Source organism: Guillardia theta (assembly GCF_000315625.1).
Source record: "Guillardia theta CCMP2712 unplaced genomic scaffold GUITHscaffold_42, whole genome shotgun sequence".
NCBI lineage: Eukaryota > Cryptophyceae > Pyrenomonadales > Geminigeraceae > Guillardia > Guillardia theta.
In genome coordinates this window covers 193,202-206,610 of record NW_005434632.1, presented here as the reverse complement: position 1 = coordinate 206,610, position 13,409 = coordinate 193,202, and the positions used below count along the sequence as shown (strand labels likewise).

Below are 13,409 nucleotides of genomic sequence, written 5' to 3'. Positions count from 1 at the left end.
GATGCCGTTCCAGAAGGTGTTGAAATTGTACCTCCGGCCAAAGGAGCAGGTGAGGTAGAACGGGCAGTTGTAGTGGTCGAGGCATGAATTCTTATAGTAGGGGCAGTCGTCTTCTCCGCAGTCCTCCTTCACTGGGCACATGAAGATCTGCATACCGAACAAGCAGAGAATGAAGAGGAACAGGATCATTACGAAAGAGACGTGGAGGGTGCCCTGAAAGGCACTTGAAGCTCTGTTGAACAAGAGGCGGAGCCGATGGAAAGTGACGACCATACGGAAAGCTCGTAGCAATCGAAGAGCTCGAAAGAAAGAAATGTTTGGAAAGTCAATGCCGAAGACGCTCAGGAACATCAGAAAGTCTGCGATGACTACAAGAAGGAAGTCGAACTGATTGATTGGCCTGACGATGTAACGATAGAAACTGCCCAGAGCTAGCATCTTTGACACGGCTTCGATGGTGAACACAATATTGAATGTGATCTGAATGACGTTGAGAGCAAAGAACCAAGGAGGAGACATAATCTCAACATTGTCGGGGCAGTAAGAAGGATTGTTGCAATTCATGTTGACAACTCCGTCGTAGTGACTCATCGTCATGATCAGAGTATTGGTCACAATGCATATGAAGATGACGATGTCTGAGTAAGGCAGTGCATTAGGCGAAACAACCTGATTCCGCTCCGAGTCATTCTTGCCCTGGATGTCAAACTGCTTGATCATCTGCCGGATGTCGTCCCTGCTCTCGTCCTCCGACACTCCCTCTCCTCCAGGGATCACCGCGGAAGAAGGAAACATTTCCTTCACCCGATGCCTCGACAGATTCCGAGAAGGGTCATCGCCCCCTTCATCATGCTTTCTCGACTTGAGTCCGATACTTGCTCCCCCCGTTCGCGCCACCAGGCTCCACTCCATGGGCCCTGGCCCCCACCTTATGTCGATGTTGCGCTTCCTGGCCTCCACGATGACGTCGCCCGGCACTCGCTCACCACACTCGTCCACCACGTGCGGGGCAGACATCAACTTGGCAAAGAAGAGAGACGTCTTAGAAAGGGGCTTCGTGTTGCGCTTGCTGTAGATCGGATTGATGCTGAAGATCCACAGAAACTTGACCTTCTCCTCCTCGATCGGAATGATATCTTCATCATGTAGCGCCTCAACCCTCGTCTTGGACAACATCATCTTCACCATGTCTTCGAACTCGTCGTACCGGATGATGCCGTCTCCGTCTGTATCGGCTTGCATTGTGATTTCCTGAACTTCAAGCTCCGACAGTTCCAGTCCTAGCTTCAGAAGGGCGCTGGATAATTCGTCAGCAGTGATCGATCCTGAGCCATCCGAGTCAAACGCGACGAACGCCTGTTTGATCCTCTGCCCGAGCTCGCGAGGAGAAAGTTCGTCCAGAGCCCCCAGACTGCCTAAGATCAAATGCTTTGCCCTCTCTCTAACAGAGATCTCCTTGTCAAGCTGATGCTCGTCCTCCATCTGTAGCTGGGACAGAAGAGCGCTCTCAGCCTTGGCCATGGCATCGTCCCAGACGATCTGCCTCCTCCTGTCTCGGACCTTGTAGTAGACCGTTGTGACGATAGCAGTGGACAGATTGAGCAGCCAGAAACGAATCACGATAACAATGACCATGAAGTAGACACACCAACCACTCCCGTACGCTTCCAAAATCCCATCCATGATGTAAGTCCACTGGCTCAGTGTTGACACGATCAAATTTGTAAACAGTGCCTGCGCAAAGTTGCTGTATCCTAAGAAGCCATAGTACATGTCAGTCGGAGTGCCCTGATTAGTCTGTCCATACAGGCCACGCTCTATCCTCTCGCAACCAGGCCTTCCCTGGAGGAAGCTCCTGTCGTTCAAGTTGTTCCGGGGGGGTAGACAGGAGCATTCAAATCCATCTCCACAGTCTAGATTGGAGCCGCAGTGTCGCTCAGGAGACTGCAGCTCTCCAACTGTGCTGGCTTTGTTCCAAATCGAGGCGTTCCACCTCATGGCAAACTTGTTCGTCTGAGTGACGACGCACCTGCCATGGAGTTGCCCGTCACCGAACAGGGATGTCCCAAGGATGGCAGCGATGATCATGAAGAAGAACCACAAGTTGAAGAGGTTGAAGAGCGCTTTGAGGGAGTTGGGGATGCAAATGATCACATCGCATGTCCCTGGGATGACCTGAACCCATCGGATTAATCTGATGAATCTTGTCAGCTCCACAACTTTGCCCCATCCAACTGCTCTGAAGACGTTCATACTGCGCAATGGCAGGAGGATGATTCCAACGAGAGTGATCAAGAAGTAAATCTTGTTCCAGTGCAAGTCGAAGTAGCCATCGTCATTTTGCTCTTCCAGCATCCTCTCTGCAATCATTTTCTCGAACTCACTAGACTCGATGCAGCCTGAGTGGTCCTTGTCGAGCGCCATGAACAGCCTGTGGGCCTGTTCGCTGCTTGTTCCATATCCCAGGCCTCTCATTGCAACTCGCAGCTCGAACTCATCCATGGTGTCATTGTTGTCAGTGTCAAACAATCGAAACATGTCTTTGATACCCTGCAGCTCCTCGTTGCTCAACAGAGTCCTTGGATCCACCTCCTCCTGCACCTCTGGCTCTCCTTCCTCCACCGCACTATGATTGCCATCTTCAGGTTTGGGGTCTTCCTTGCTGTTTGCAGACACTCCTTTCTTCCTCTTGAACAACCCGAACAGCAACATGTGAAGCAGACTTTCCAAGGCGAACAGGATGCATGATATGTCCAACAAGGTCTCCATCCCGTTGGAGCTCCAGTTCCGTTGGGTGGGCCAGAACGAGACGACATCGTTGAAGGCGATGAACGCGCAGACAAAAAAGATCCAGACGGCCCACACACCCTCATACCACGTGCCCCTCACGGTCTTCTTGATGCTACGGAGGCTCTGTCCCCGATTCCTGCTTGCAACCATGACCAAGACTTGGATATGTCTTCAGAGCAATGGATCTCAGCTCCTCGTCATGTGTGGGAGAGGAGATACATTCCACCCGGGCTAGGAAGTGACCTGCTTCCAACGTCAGAGTCTCGAAGAAATGTCCATATAAATCACGCAAGAAAGGACCAGCCCCTGGAGCAAAACACTCGGACCGTCATTCAAGAAACGAGAGGACCCATCCATCTAGGCAAAATGATGGAGTCGTGCATATCATGACCAACATCTGCACGAGGGTGCACCACGGGCAGTGCGAGCAGCGCATGCATGTTTAAAAAAAATATTCTTCGCATAGACGGTGAGAGAATCATGCTGAAAGGCTATTCCACTTCGTCTTGCAACACAACGCAGCTACACAGCAATGCATGCATGCGAACTGCTAGTTCCCCTCCCCCTCCTCTCCTCTTTCTCCCGCCATTGCAGTCAACTTCTGCCATTCCAACTTGGGTGACTGTGGCACGGGTCAAAGCTGTCAAGTGAAACAACTTTCGCCACCCTACCCCTGCATGTAGACCCCCTACCCATCTTCATACTGCTGATCACCCACCCTTTTCTATTATGTTCCGAACCCCACCCCACCATATCCCAATACTGAGCTCCCTACTAAAAAAAAAACAATTCAAGCTCGCCTCATTGATTATATAGCAACAATTCAGCGACATCAAATGCTCTATAGGTTCAGAAGATCCGACCTGCTGGGCACAATGCGGATTGAAAAACAGGGGGTGGGGTTATCCCACATAGTTGCCATTGGCCAACGGCGGAAAAAGTACGGGTTATAACAAAGATAGATAGACGGGTAGTCTAATGAAATCAATGAAATGCTGGTGGGGTAGTACCGAACTAGGGGGTGGTCAGAAGACGGAGTCGGGAAGAGTCGATGCTGGAACGACTAGTGGGGAGGAACAGAAATGGGGTTGACGGGAGGGATACAATGAAGGAGAGGAAGGGAAAGACGCGGTGATGAAAGGGATGACAAGTAACATGGCAGGAGAAGTCAATAAAAAGTGACGGGGAAGGAGAGTGAGGAGAAGGAGATGGTAGAGGAGGAGGTCTAGACGAAGGGAGTGCTGTTGTTGCTCGACGCGAAAGAGCGGGGAAAGGAAGCAGGCGTTGCAGAAGAGATACGATTATAAAAAGGGACGTAAAATGAACACAGAAGGTAAACAAGCTCAGAGATGTAGTCGTACAGGTAAGGGTCTGGATGTAATTTGATAATGATGGGGAATTGTAAACGTGTTAGACGAGAAGGAGATGATGAGAAATAAGAGGGAATAAGAATGTGAAAGAAGCCAAACGACGGAGAAGGACAAGAGATCGTGCAGATGCTTTCAAGTCGAACCGGGCTGAACACAGCGACATCTGAGCTGGGATGCAGGGCTTGATTCTACGGCTGCCCAGTGAAGGCGGCATGAAGCAATCCTCACCTTAATCGTCGTTGTGCTGCACTCGCTGCACCTCAGATGTTGTGTTAACGCCTCTGAAGGCAGATGACTTGAAGTCTTCTCGTGACAGGCTCGCAACCCATGAGCGGGGATTGCGGTTTCAGCGGGAGGGAGCATGGGGGCGGACGGGGAAGTCAGGACCTGTTGTGCGACGGATTCGAAAGGGGGAAGGCTGTGTATGATGAGCATAGGTTCTCAGTAGGATCCTTCAGCGATGAGTTCGTGGCTGTTGGGATGATGTCACCAAGGTTGGATGACTGTGCATACCTCCTCTTGCTCCTTCACATAACATGCCCTGTTCAGGTACTTGAGATCGGAGATGTTCTCTCCTCGTATGATCGAGAGACAGTAAGGAAGACTTTCATTCTGTCCAACTGCTTACAGCATGGCAGGTGGACCCAGGAGGAGAGGCAGACTCAGGCCGGGAGGGAAGGATCGGTAGGAGTTGGACTGGTGCTGGATCAGCGAGGGTCCCAACTTCTCGTACACGGGTTCGTGAGGGGCAGCTCATCGTTTGCCTGCGGGACGTTGGAGAAAGGTGACATACTGCACATGGTCGATGACGTCATCGTGGACGGCATGCCCCGGTCGCAGGTAGTTGTCCTCCCCAAGTTGCGTCTGTTGTGAGCAGTGTCGTCAGATCGCTACTCTCATCACTGGCAAGGTCGGGACTGAAGTGAAGCTGACTTTCCTAAGACAAGAGACGGTGGCGATCATGGAGAAGCTGGCAGGGGATCAGGAGGAAAGTGGGGGATACGGCTTCCATCCTCTCGTCTTGTCCTCTGGATCCCCAGGCGTCGTGTCGCACAGGATGAGGAGGGTGGCACCGAGGTACTGGAGAATGCTGAAGTCTTGACCTGCGTTTGACTTGCCCTGTGCAGGTACATGCAAGTGAAGGTCTGTCTGACTAGAGGCCAGCAAGTGGGGGAGTACATTCCTGATCAAGACTTGAAGCGTACTCATTCTTCTGCACAATCGCACTGAGCATAACTTTCTGTCAGAATGTAGCGAGGAGGAAGTTGGGAACGGTGAGCAGACGGTTCGGGGCTGGATGTTCCAGACAGACTCAGAGCGGCAGCATAAGAGTCTGCAGTCGTGGATGACTCAGGATATGAAGGTCGAGAAGGCGCAGGAGTACGGTGAGAATACCTCTTGATGAAGATCGCCTTCATGACCTTTGTTGCAACTGATAATAGGGAGTTGGCGCTTTTACGCATAGTAGCTTGAAGCAAGACACCATCCTCTGTGTTTTTCCTCCTTGTCTTATCTATTCTGCTACTGTTTTTTTTAGCAATCCCATCCTCTTCCTACCTTCCTCCCTTACTTCATGACTTCTCCTCCTATTTCCTTTTCTGTGTTTCATTGGCATCTCCCTTTGTTGTTGCGTCCCAATCTCCCCCTAAACTCACTCTCTCCTCAGTACAGTAACTTTCAATTAGTGAAAGAAGTGAAATTTCTTGAGAAGAATTCAGCTTATCTGCATGCCGCAGTTATCCCACCTCCTTTCACGAGCTCAAACTTTCTGCACGGAGCCAGTCGGGCACCTGCGAGATCCTTAGCTTACACCGTGCGTCGTGCCCCGTTCCTGCTCCTCCTCACCCCCTTTGCCATCTCTTTCCTCCCTCTCCCGTTCTCCTTCTTTCAGATCCTCACTCTGCACTCAGCCCCTGACACTAAATCCTGAAGGTCCTAACGCTCTTGATCTACAAGTCCCTCGCTCACGTTCGTTGCCTTTCCCAACATCAGAGAGCTTGTCCTCATGGCGCAGAAGCGTTTCTGTCCTTTTACGACCCTCTCCTCTCCCTCAAGTCTCTCCTTCTTCCATTATCCCTTTTCAGCTCCTTCCCCGCTTGCCTCCTCCGCTCCTTCGCTCCCTCGCTCCTGACCCCAACCACCCAGCCAGCTCACCTGAGGGTCTGAAATTTCTTTGCGGCTATAGATGAGCTGAAGCTCTTTACTCTGAAGCTTCACCGTGTTGGCAAGGACAGCCTGTTAGCTCAGCAGTGTCATCATCCGTTGTGTTCGACCCCTCGCTCTCTTCTCGATGCCCTCGTTCGCACTGCCCTGCGATACCTTTCTCTTGCCACTCTCCTTCCCACCAACCTACAACCCCTCCCTCCAACACTATTCACTGCTCTTCTCCCCATTCCTTTTCTCTTCTGCACACGCCCCCCTGTCTTCCCGTGTCCCTCTGTTACCTGCAAGGTTGCAGTAGCATTCTCTATGACAGTCTTGAGATCATCGGTAAGCTGAAACCATGAGAGTATGAGGGCTGCAAGCTAGGCACCAATGTCAGATCGTCAGAGCAGGAGGCGGAGGAGAGAAGGAGCAAGAGGTAGGAGGTGGGACAGAAATGGTTGGAACGGACCAACAGAAGGGACGGAACTGTGGCGAAAAGGGAAGGAGGAGGGAGCGAGGAGGGAGCGGAGAAAGAGCGGTGAGAGGAGAAAAGATAGCAAGGTCGACACCATATCTCCCGTGCCCGTGAAGGTTGCCTCTAGCTTGGGAATCGTGATCTTGAGTCTCTGGGGAGGCTGAGAGGAGGAGGAGAGAGAGGCGAGCAGGAAGATAGAGTCCGATCCCTCCAGGTGCATGCTTGTGATGACGACGCACTGAACTCCCCGCTCGTGCAGAATGTCAATCGCCTTGACAGCTGAGCTGATGTCGGAGATTTTCACTCCTGTCAGAACTTCTGCCTCGAACTACGAGATCGTCATGCCAACTGACAGGCAAAACCACGATCAGACCTGGTTCGGCGTCAAGATCGTGGCCTTTGGGACCACCTCATCGCGATAGACAGACACTATCTCCTGCGGCACGTATAGCTGACCGTTGTCGCCCATCACGGGGTCGCAGACTGTGAGAAAAGTCATGAAGGAGATCGCAAGCAGAAGGAGAAGGAAAGAGGAGAAGGGAGAGCTGGGGGGCGGGTCGGAGAGTGGAAAAGAGGAAGGAGCCAAACGTGGATGAATGGGAGCGAGAGGGAGAGACGGAGAAAGGGAGGGACCGAGAAAAGGAATGAGGAAGGGGGAGGGGAAGGTGTGTGTGCGGGGGGGGGAGGGGGGGATGCAAGGGGGAACGGTCGTGCGGCGAGAGAGAGAAGCTTGCCATAGATCACTTGGCCATTTTCCTTCCTCAGCTCGTCCAGTGTTTCCATCACGCAACGGATCAGCGACGCCGACCGCATGTAGCCTGCCACTGCTATGAGCTGGGTACGTCACAGCGCAGGGCTGACCTGTAAGGAGGTGTGTGTGTTTCAGAAGTCCGTTGGATCTCAGCCCTCGGATCAATTCACTCAGATCGTCCCCATCGAGAGCCTTTCCTGGTAACATTCATCACCTCCCTGGAATTGGCGAGAAGCTGGGTCCCCCTACCCGTCCATGTCGGGTATCCCGTGTGGTTGGAGAACTGAACAGAGTTGACGAAGTCTACCTCGATCCCCAGCGTTTGCATGGGGAATACTGCACTCTTGTTGCCCACATACCTGCCCAACAGCAGGTCAAATCCTGCACTACTCTCAGCATATTCCCTCACCCATGTACTGTATGAGATTGGATGGAAAGGACGCGCGGAGACTGGACGCGGAAAGAAGGGATCATGGTAGAAGGTGTCGTGCAAGAGCTATGCTTTCATCGTCTCAGCGTGGCTTCAACCCGAGTTCCTTGCTGAAAAGAAACCTTTCCGCTACTAAAGGTAGTCAGGAACGGCCAACATCTTTCACATTGAGCAAAGACAAGCGCATTCCGAGATACTTGTATTCTCCTTCGCCCATGTGATCGATCATACATGGTCTGCTTCCTACCTATCGCATGCTCTCTATCAACGTCTGGCCCCTCAAAGGCATCGATAACTCAACGTCGATGCGGCGAGCAGTCCTAACTGCCCATAGCCCCTCAGAAAGCTGTATCGATGGCACAACGAGTCCACACTGATCAAGCATGCACAAGAGCGACTACTCTGACATGTTCCCGCTTCTCTCCCCCGCCCCCCTTCTTCTCCTCCCCCTGCCTCTCCCTCGCATTCGGCAAAGTGCGCAGGCGCCACTATCGCATTGGGTGGCTGTCCTCACTTATAAGTCAACCGATACAATCCATCTCCGCCTCAGAGATTTTGAAAAGGAACAGTCGAAAAGTTGTAGAACCGCTCAATAACATTTGAAAGCTGAGAAGAAGATTTCACAGAAACCAAAAACTCAAACTTTAACAAGTCAATGTAGACCTTGCATTCCCCTTGTCGCAATGCAGGATGGCGGGAGTTGCATACTCAAGAGAATAAACCACAATGTGAGGCATGCCGATGTGTAATGCTGACCTTTACATAGCTTGCTCGCACACGACTAGACTTTGACAGTGCAATGGTGGAATCGCATGAGGTCAATCCCCCCGCTCATGAGTATTTCACTACCAGCGCACTGTCGGATGCCCAATGGGTAGTACAGGGTGATTCTCCAGACTCCGAGGAACGCAAGGAGAACAGAGTGTGGATGAATAACAAGTATTGCACTCCTTGTGGTCACTGGCAGCAAACAGGACGTCTGTGTGAACACGACATCGCTGTTTGGTACCATACTCATCCTCATCATAGAACAGCAGAAATGATTTCAGAGTTTATTTGGTACATGTTTGCTAACTAAGACATTCATCGAGGCACGTGTTCATAGTGTCTGTACACCGAGGCATGTTCCTTTCTCATGCGAGTTTAGTTTAAAGCCTACAGACCACTTCTCTCCTCCTCCTTCCAAATCCCAAGCTGCAGGCAGGACCCCTGCACGTGGTTAAATGCAAATCTGACTGCGTCCGGGACACAGGTTGTACAAGGCACAAGAAGCCTCGGAATATTAACTTTGTCTCTACGTATTTCTATCCGGATCTGGAATTGCTGCTTGAATTGCGATCTCTCCGCGAGGGAAAGATGCTCCAAGTATGAGAAGTCATGGAAGGAATAAACTTGTTGATCTATGAAGAGTTGTGCACGGCTGCAGAGATAGAGAGAACGTGATTGTAAGCAGGAGGGAACTAAGTACGAGTTTCATGGTTTGTTTTTTAGAAAGGGGGGGGGGGTTGACGGGTACTTGGGTGGATCGAGGAGCTAGGTTCAAATGAGCGTGCTGAGAAGATGACCAATCATCATTTTGAAATAAGGGCACTAACATGCGATGTTTGGAAGCTAACGATTCAAGTCAAACAAGTAGAGACCCGTGTGCAAATTCACCACTTTGGTAGGATGCATTGAATTGTTCAAGACATCTTCAAAACAAAAACAGACACAACAATCACACGATCAGTAAATAAGAACACATAAAAACTTGCTCGCATCCCATTACAAATGCAAGAGTTGCATTTGAAAACATCAACTGTGGGTGGGCAACAAGAAGTGCATCGCATGGCCATTGTAATCAGTGGTCAAAGCACTACTTGCAACCCCCTAGCCAAAGCGATCCGAAAATCAATACAAACATGCTTTATTGACATCAAACAAAATCATCCTCGGCATACACATCAGCAGGTCTCGGGGCAGGCAAGGGAGGAGTGCCACGGGTGATATCTCCGGCCTCTTGTACTCCCGGCGTGCCTTCCTTGATCCTCTCCCTCCGGCTCTCCTACATGCCAAAGAGGTGCCTGTAGAAGGTCTTCTTGCTCGCAAGGGATACCTCGAAGGGGGTCGCGATGGGCTTCTCGGCGAGGTCGAGGCGGTGGTGAGCAGCCGTGGCGAGGACCTCGTGGAAGGCCTCCGTCTTCGCCACCTCCACGTACCTCCGCGCATGCACCGGGGCGTGCGCCCTAGGCTGCATCTCGGCCAGCGCCGGATGCGGGGCGGCCAAGTGGAGGGACGGAGCGTGGACGACGGAGTCGAGGGCGATGAGACGGGCCTGGGCGGGGACCTGGTGCGGCATCACGGCGCCAGTAGCAGGATGAGGCATCTGCGACATGAGCACGTCGTGCTTGGCTTGGGCGATGGCGAAAACGGGGTTGGTCGACATTGGCGATGTTGGGGTTGTGGAAGGTGTGGGTAGGAAGCGATACAGGAGGTCACAGGGAGGCTGGCTGGGAAGCACTGAGAGCAGCGAGAGGTCGGCTGAGAGCTGAGGGGTGAGAGGGCGTGGAAGTAATGGAGGTGGGAAGGGAGAGGAGGGAGGTTATATAGGGGCGGGAGGGGAGGAGCAAGGAGGGGGGAGGGGTAGGAGAAGAGGGTATATTTAGAGACAGAAGTGTCAGCAAGGAAGAGAAGGCCTCGGAAGGGAGAGGTTTCGAGCTCCCGAGAAAAAAAGAAAGCCAACAGCCTCCAGGCACTTCACTCAGTCAAATCTGAATGAAATACCCCGACCTTTCAACCCAATCTTGATTCTATGCTATGTTTAGATACGGACTTCCCCGGCTGCAACTGACGGTCACGGTCAGGGCCCGTCGCGGACAATCAAGCGGCCGTCGAGGCTTCAGGCATAGCCCGGCCTGTAGTCCACTTGACTTCGGACTCGGCAGCCTCAGCGGAACGGTGCCGGCCGGGCGGGGCCCGACCGTATTGACGGACCGCCGGTACCGTACCGTGCCACCGTGAACTTCCCGAAGGTCAGCCGGGCCGGCAAACTTGACAGTGACTCCAAAAATCGGCCCGGCCCGGCTGAGCACGAGACTGAGAACTTGTTTACTCAAACGGTTAAGGAGAACAATCAGTGAGCCAGCCTGCCACGCCCCGGGCCCGTCCGACCGTCATCACTGCTTTATTCGGGAGTCCGACAAACGGTGCGTGAACGGTCGGGATGAGCCTGGCGGCGGCCGGGCCCTAGGCCCTGAGGCTTACGGACGTCCTCGGAGTTCGGACAGCCGAGTCACGGATCGGCCCTGGGAATGGTACTGGCACCGGGCAGCCGCCGGGCCGGCAGGCACGGTGATAGACTCATCATTGAACGCGGCCCGCGGCCGACACTGAGTGTCCGATCAGCCGGGTCCCCACTGTCCTCCGGCGAGGCTTTCCTGCCAGGCTGAGTCAAGTGTCCTCGTACTGATCTTTGACTTAAGTTCCGTAGTGACTGGCTTTGAGTAAAGGCCGGGGCATTGCGGCGGCCGCAGTGAGCGCGGCAACGGCCGGGCCCCCCGCCGCGCGGGGACTGGCCGGGCCAAACGGCGTCTCGTCGGAAGAGCAACTTGAAAGGCGCCTCGACACTGTGACAGCGGCGAGCCTCCGAGCCTGAGTGCGGCCCACAGGCTGGCCCCACCGTGGCGCCAGTGGGCCGCTGCAGTGGCACTGCACGGTGCCCCCGGCCGGCCGGCCGCGCCGGCCGGCGCGGCGCGGCGTGCCACACCCCCGGTTTGACTGTCACTCTGACTCCCGCCCAATGAGGCCCTGAGAATCGGAGGGGCCGCGGGGAGCCAGCTCCGACGTTGGCCCATCCGAATCTGTGAGGTAGGAGGCCGGGGCCAAGCCATGGGTCCTAATGGGGAAGGGTAGTGCAATTTCTAAATAGGTGGGGTAGATTTCTCAATTTTGAGATGGTGGGGTATGTCTATATGATTGGTCAGAATATGGCTGGGTGGGGTTGTCTGCTTACGTCCCAACGTAGAGGTCAGCATCAGGTAGGGCATCGAAATCCTTCTTTTTCGTGATCCTTGGCCTCCGAGCCAAACTTTTTATTTTCAGAATCCCGTCTTTTCGACCCTTAACCGCTTCTATGACTGCTTCTTTTTACTAGGAAGAACCCCTCCTTTGACCAACCACTACCCCGTGGTTTAATGCTCCCCGAGCCTGTGCACTTGTTATGAACCCCCTCGACCGTACCTCCCCTATTTTCCTCTACATTGTACCCACCGCAGCAAGGGGATATCCTTTGGATAAGGTACCCCGACCCCCCCCCCTCCTTATCCTTTTTCGCCTTGCCCCTGCTCTTCCGCCCCTCTGTGCGACTATTTAAACCCCTTCCTCTGCAGTGGTTCACAACACAGCGCTGCTTCCACGTGCTCTGCTTGTCCCTTCACCTGCCACTTGCTGTTGCTACCCACGCTCTCTCGCTTCTTCTGCATTTGATCTACAATGGCAACCAACCCCGTCTTTGCTGTTGCTCAAGCCAAACATGACGTCCTCGTCAATCACTTCCCTGCCCCGTCGACTGGATCAGTCCAGTCTTATCAAGTTCCTCTGGATGCTCGCCTTGCAGGCCTCAATGCCGTGATGCACCCTGGCATCCACCACCAGGCTCACCCCGTTCATCATCCGAATGTGGTCCCACAGCAGGCTTTCGTTGTCGCACCTCAGCATGTCCAACAGCCTCATCCGCACATTCATCATCGTCAATACGTGGAGGTTGCCAAGACCGAAGCCTTCCATGACATCTTGCACAATGGAATGCATCGAAGACTCGACGACCACAATGCTCCTGTCAGCAATCCCACGGGGATCGCCTTGGCGTCTAGAAGGCAGTTCTACCAAAAAGTGTTCGGATTCTAAAAAAGTTCCATCGTTCACAACCAAACCTTACCCCCATGCTATGAAAGTCAGGGAGCAGTTGGACCATTCCTCGCTGAGTCCTTCTCCCTTATGAAACGTCATAATTCATTAATTTATTGATATTAAACCTCATGATACATGTTTCAAGGACAAGTTTTCAACAACACTTTACTCACTAGTCCCTGGACATGGAAAAAATATCACCGTGGTTGAGAATAAGACACAACCAGACTGTATCCCATCTTCCTGAAACCTGTTCAAACACCTACATGCTAACCCTGAGATTTAAAAAACAAAGCTCGTATGAATTGTTCATCCTGAACAAAGACGAAATGCAATGCCAAATCATCCCAATTTTGGCAAACAATCACTTGTGCATGAAAGGACTGCAAGACCGGGCCAAGCTCCATTCTGCTGAATGATTCACTCGTGTGTAAATCACACACAGGGGCCCGAGTCCATACATGGCCACAAATGAAATGTTCCAGGTTCAGACCCCCTACAAACAATAGACCCCCTACAAACAATAGCACCTGGAGTCATTGCCGACATCACCATAAAATG

General features: G+C 52.7%; 6 protein-coding genes across 6 annotated transcripts; 3 read left to right on the top strand and 3 right to left on the bottom strand.

The window, feature by feature from the left end:
- Positions 1-1,179: 1,179 nt before the first annotated feature.
- Positions 1,180-2,571, bottom strand: GUITHDRAFT_48556 (hypothetical protein; the record flags this gene model as incomplete). Its single annotated transcript, XM_005831041.1, has 2 exons — positions 1,180-1,435; positions 2,381-2,571. Coding segments are annotated over 2 exons (447 nt in total), but the record flags the coding sequence as incomplete, so codon positions are not given.
- Positions 2,572-4,487: 1,916 nt separating this feature from the next.
- On the top strand, positions 4,488-5,562 carry GUITHDRAFT_109900 (hypothetical protein; the record flags this gene model as incomplete). Its single annotated transcript, XM_005831040.1, has 6 exons — positions 4,488-4,654; positions 4,710-4,754; positions 4,799-5,000; positions 5,047-5,237; positions 5,288-5,361; positions 5,408-5,562. The coding sequence occupies 6 exons, from the start codon at positions 4,488-4,490 to the stop codon at positions 5,560-5,562; spliced, it is 834 nt and encodes a 277-aa protein (XP_005831097.1).
- Positions 5,563-5,843: 281 nt separating this feature from the next.
- Positions 5,844-8,095, bottom strand: GUITHDRAFT_87533 (hypothetical protein). The gene is made up of 9 exons (XM_005831039.1): positions 7,941-8,095; positions 7,781-7,890; positions 7,642-7,728; positions 7,515-7,598; positions 7,154-7,263; positions 6,875-7,108; positions 6,605-6,685; positions 6,315-6,395; positions 5,844-5,950 (listed from the first exon to the last, which is right to left on the bottom strand). Exons 1-9 carry the CDS (start codon positions 8,003-8,005, stop codon positions 5,912-5,914), a joined length of 891 nt encoding a protein of 296 aa, XP_005831096.1. The 5' UTR covers positions 8,006-8,095; the 3' UTR covers positions 5,844-5,911.
- A 532-nt stretch (positions 8,096-8,627) lies between these two features.
- Positions 8,628-9,368, top strand: GUITHDRAFT_153061 (hypothetical protein; the record flags this gene model as incomplete). Its single annotated transcript, XM_005831038.1, has 2 exons — positions 8,628-9,161; positions 9,214-9,368. A coding segment is annotated over exon 1 (275 nt), but the record flags the coding sequence as incomplete, so codon positions are not given.
- Positions 9,369-9,850: 482 nt separating this feature from the next.
- Positions 9,851-10,541, bottom strand: GUITHDRAFT_163650 (hypothetical protein). The gene has a single exon (XM_005831037.1). The coding sequence runs from the start codon at positions 10,384-10,386 to the stop codon at positions 10,006-10,008; it is 381 nt and encodes a 126-aa protein (XP_005831094.1). The 5' UTR covers positions 10,387-10,541; the 3' UTR covers positions 9,851-10,005.
- Positions 10,542-12,351: 1,810 nt separating this feature from the next.
- On the top strand, positions 12,352-12,990 carry GUITHDRAFT_153060 (hypothetical protein). Its single transcript, XM_005831036.1, has one exon. It carries the CDS (start codon positions 12,432-12,434, stop codon positions 12,843-12,845), a length of 414 nt encoding a protein of 137 aa, XP_005831093.1. The 5' UTR covers positions 12,352-12,431; the 3' UTR covers positions 12,846-12,990.
- Positions 12,991-13,409: the final 419 nt, after the last annotated feature.

Bases quoted from the DNA above. Each gene is read 5' to 3' on its own strand.
- GUITHDRAFT_87533 (XM_005831039.1), bottom strand. From the start codon at position 8,005: ATGATCCCTTCTTTCCGCGTCCAGTCTCCGCGCGTCCTTTCCATCCAA. The intron at 7,599-7,641 runs GTCAGCCCTGCG...TAGCAGTGGCAG, and splicing joins ACACACACACCTCCTTACAG to GCTACATGCGGTCGGCGTCG. The intron at 6,686-6,874 runs GTGTCGACCTTG...ATTGGTGCCTAG, and splicing joins TCACGGGCACGGGAGATATG to CTTGCAGCCCTCATACTCTC.
- GUITHDRAFT_163650 (XM_005831037.1), bottom strand. From the start codon at position 10,386: ATGTCGACCAACCCCGTTTTCGCCATCGCCCAAGCCAAGCACGACGTG.
- GUITHDRAFT_153060 (XM_005831036.1), top strand. From the start codon at position 12,432: ATGGCAACCAACCCCGTCTTTGCTGTTGCTCAAGCCAAACATGACGTC.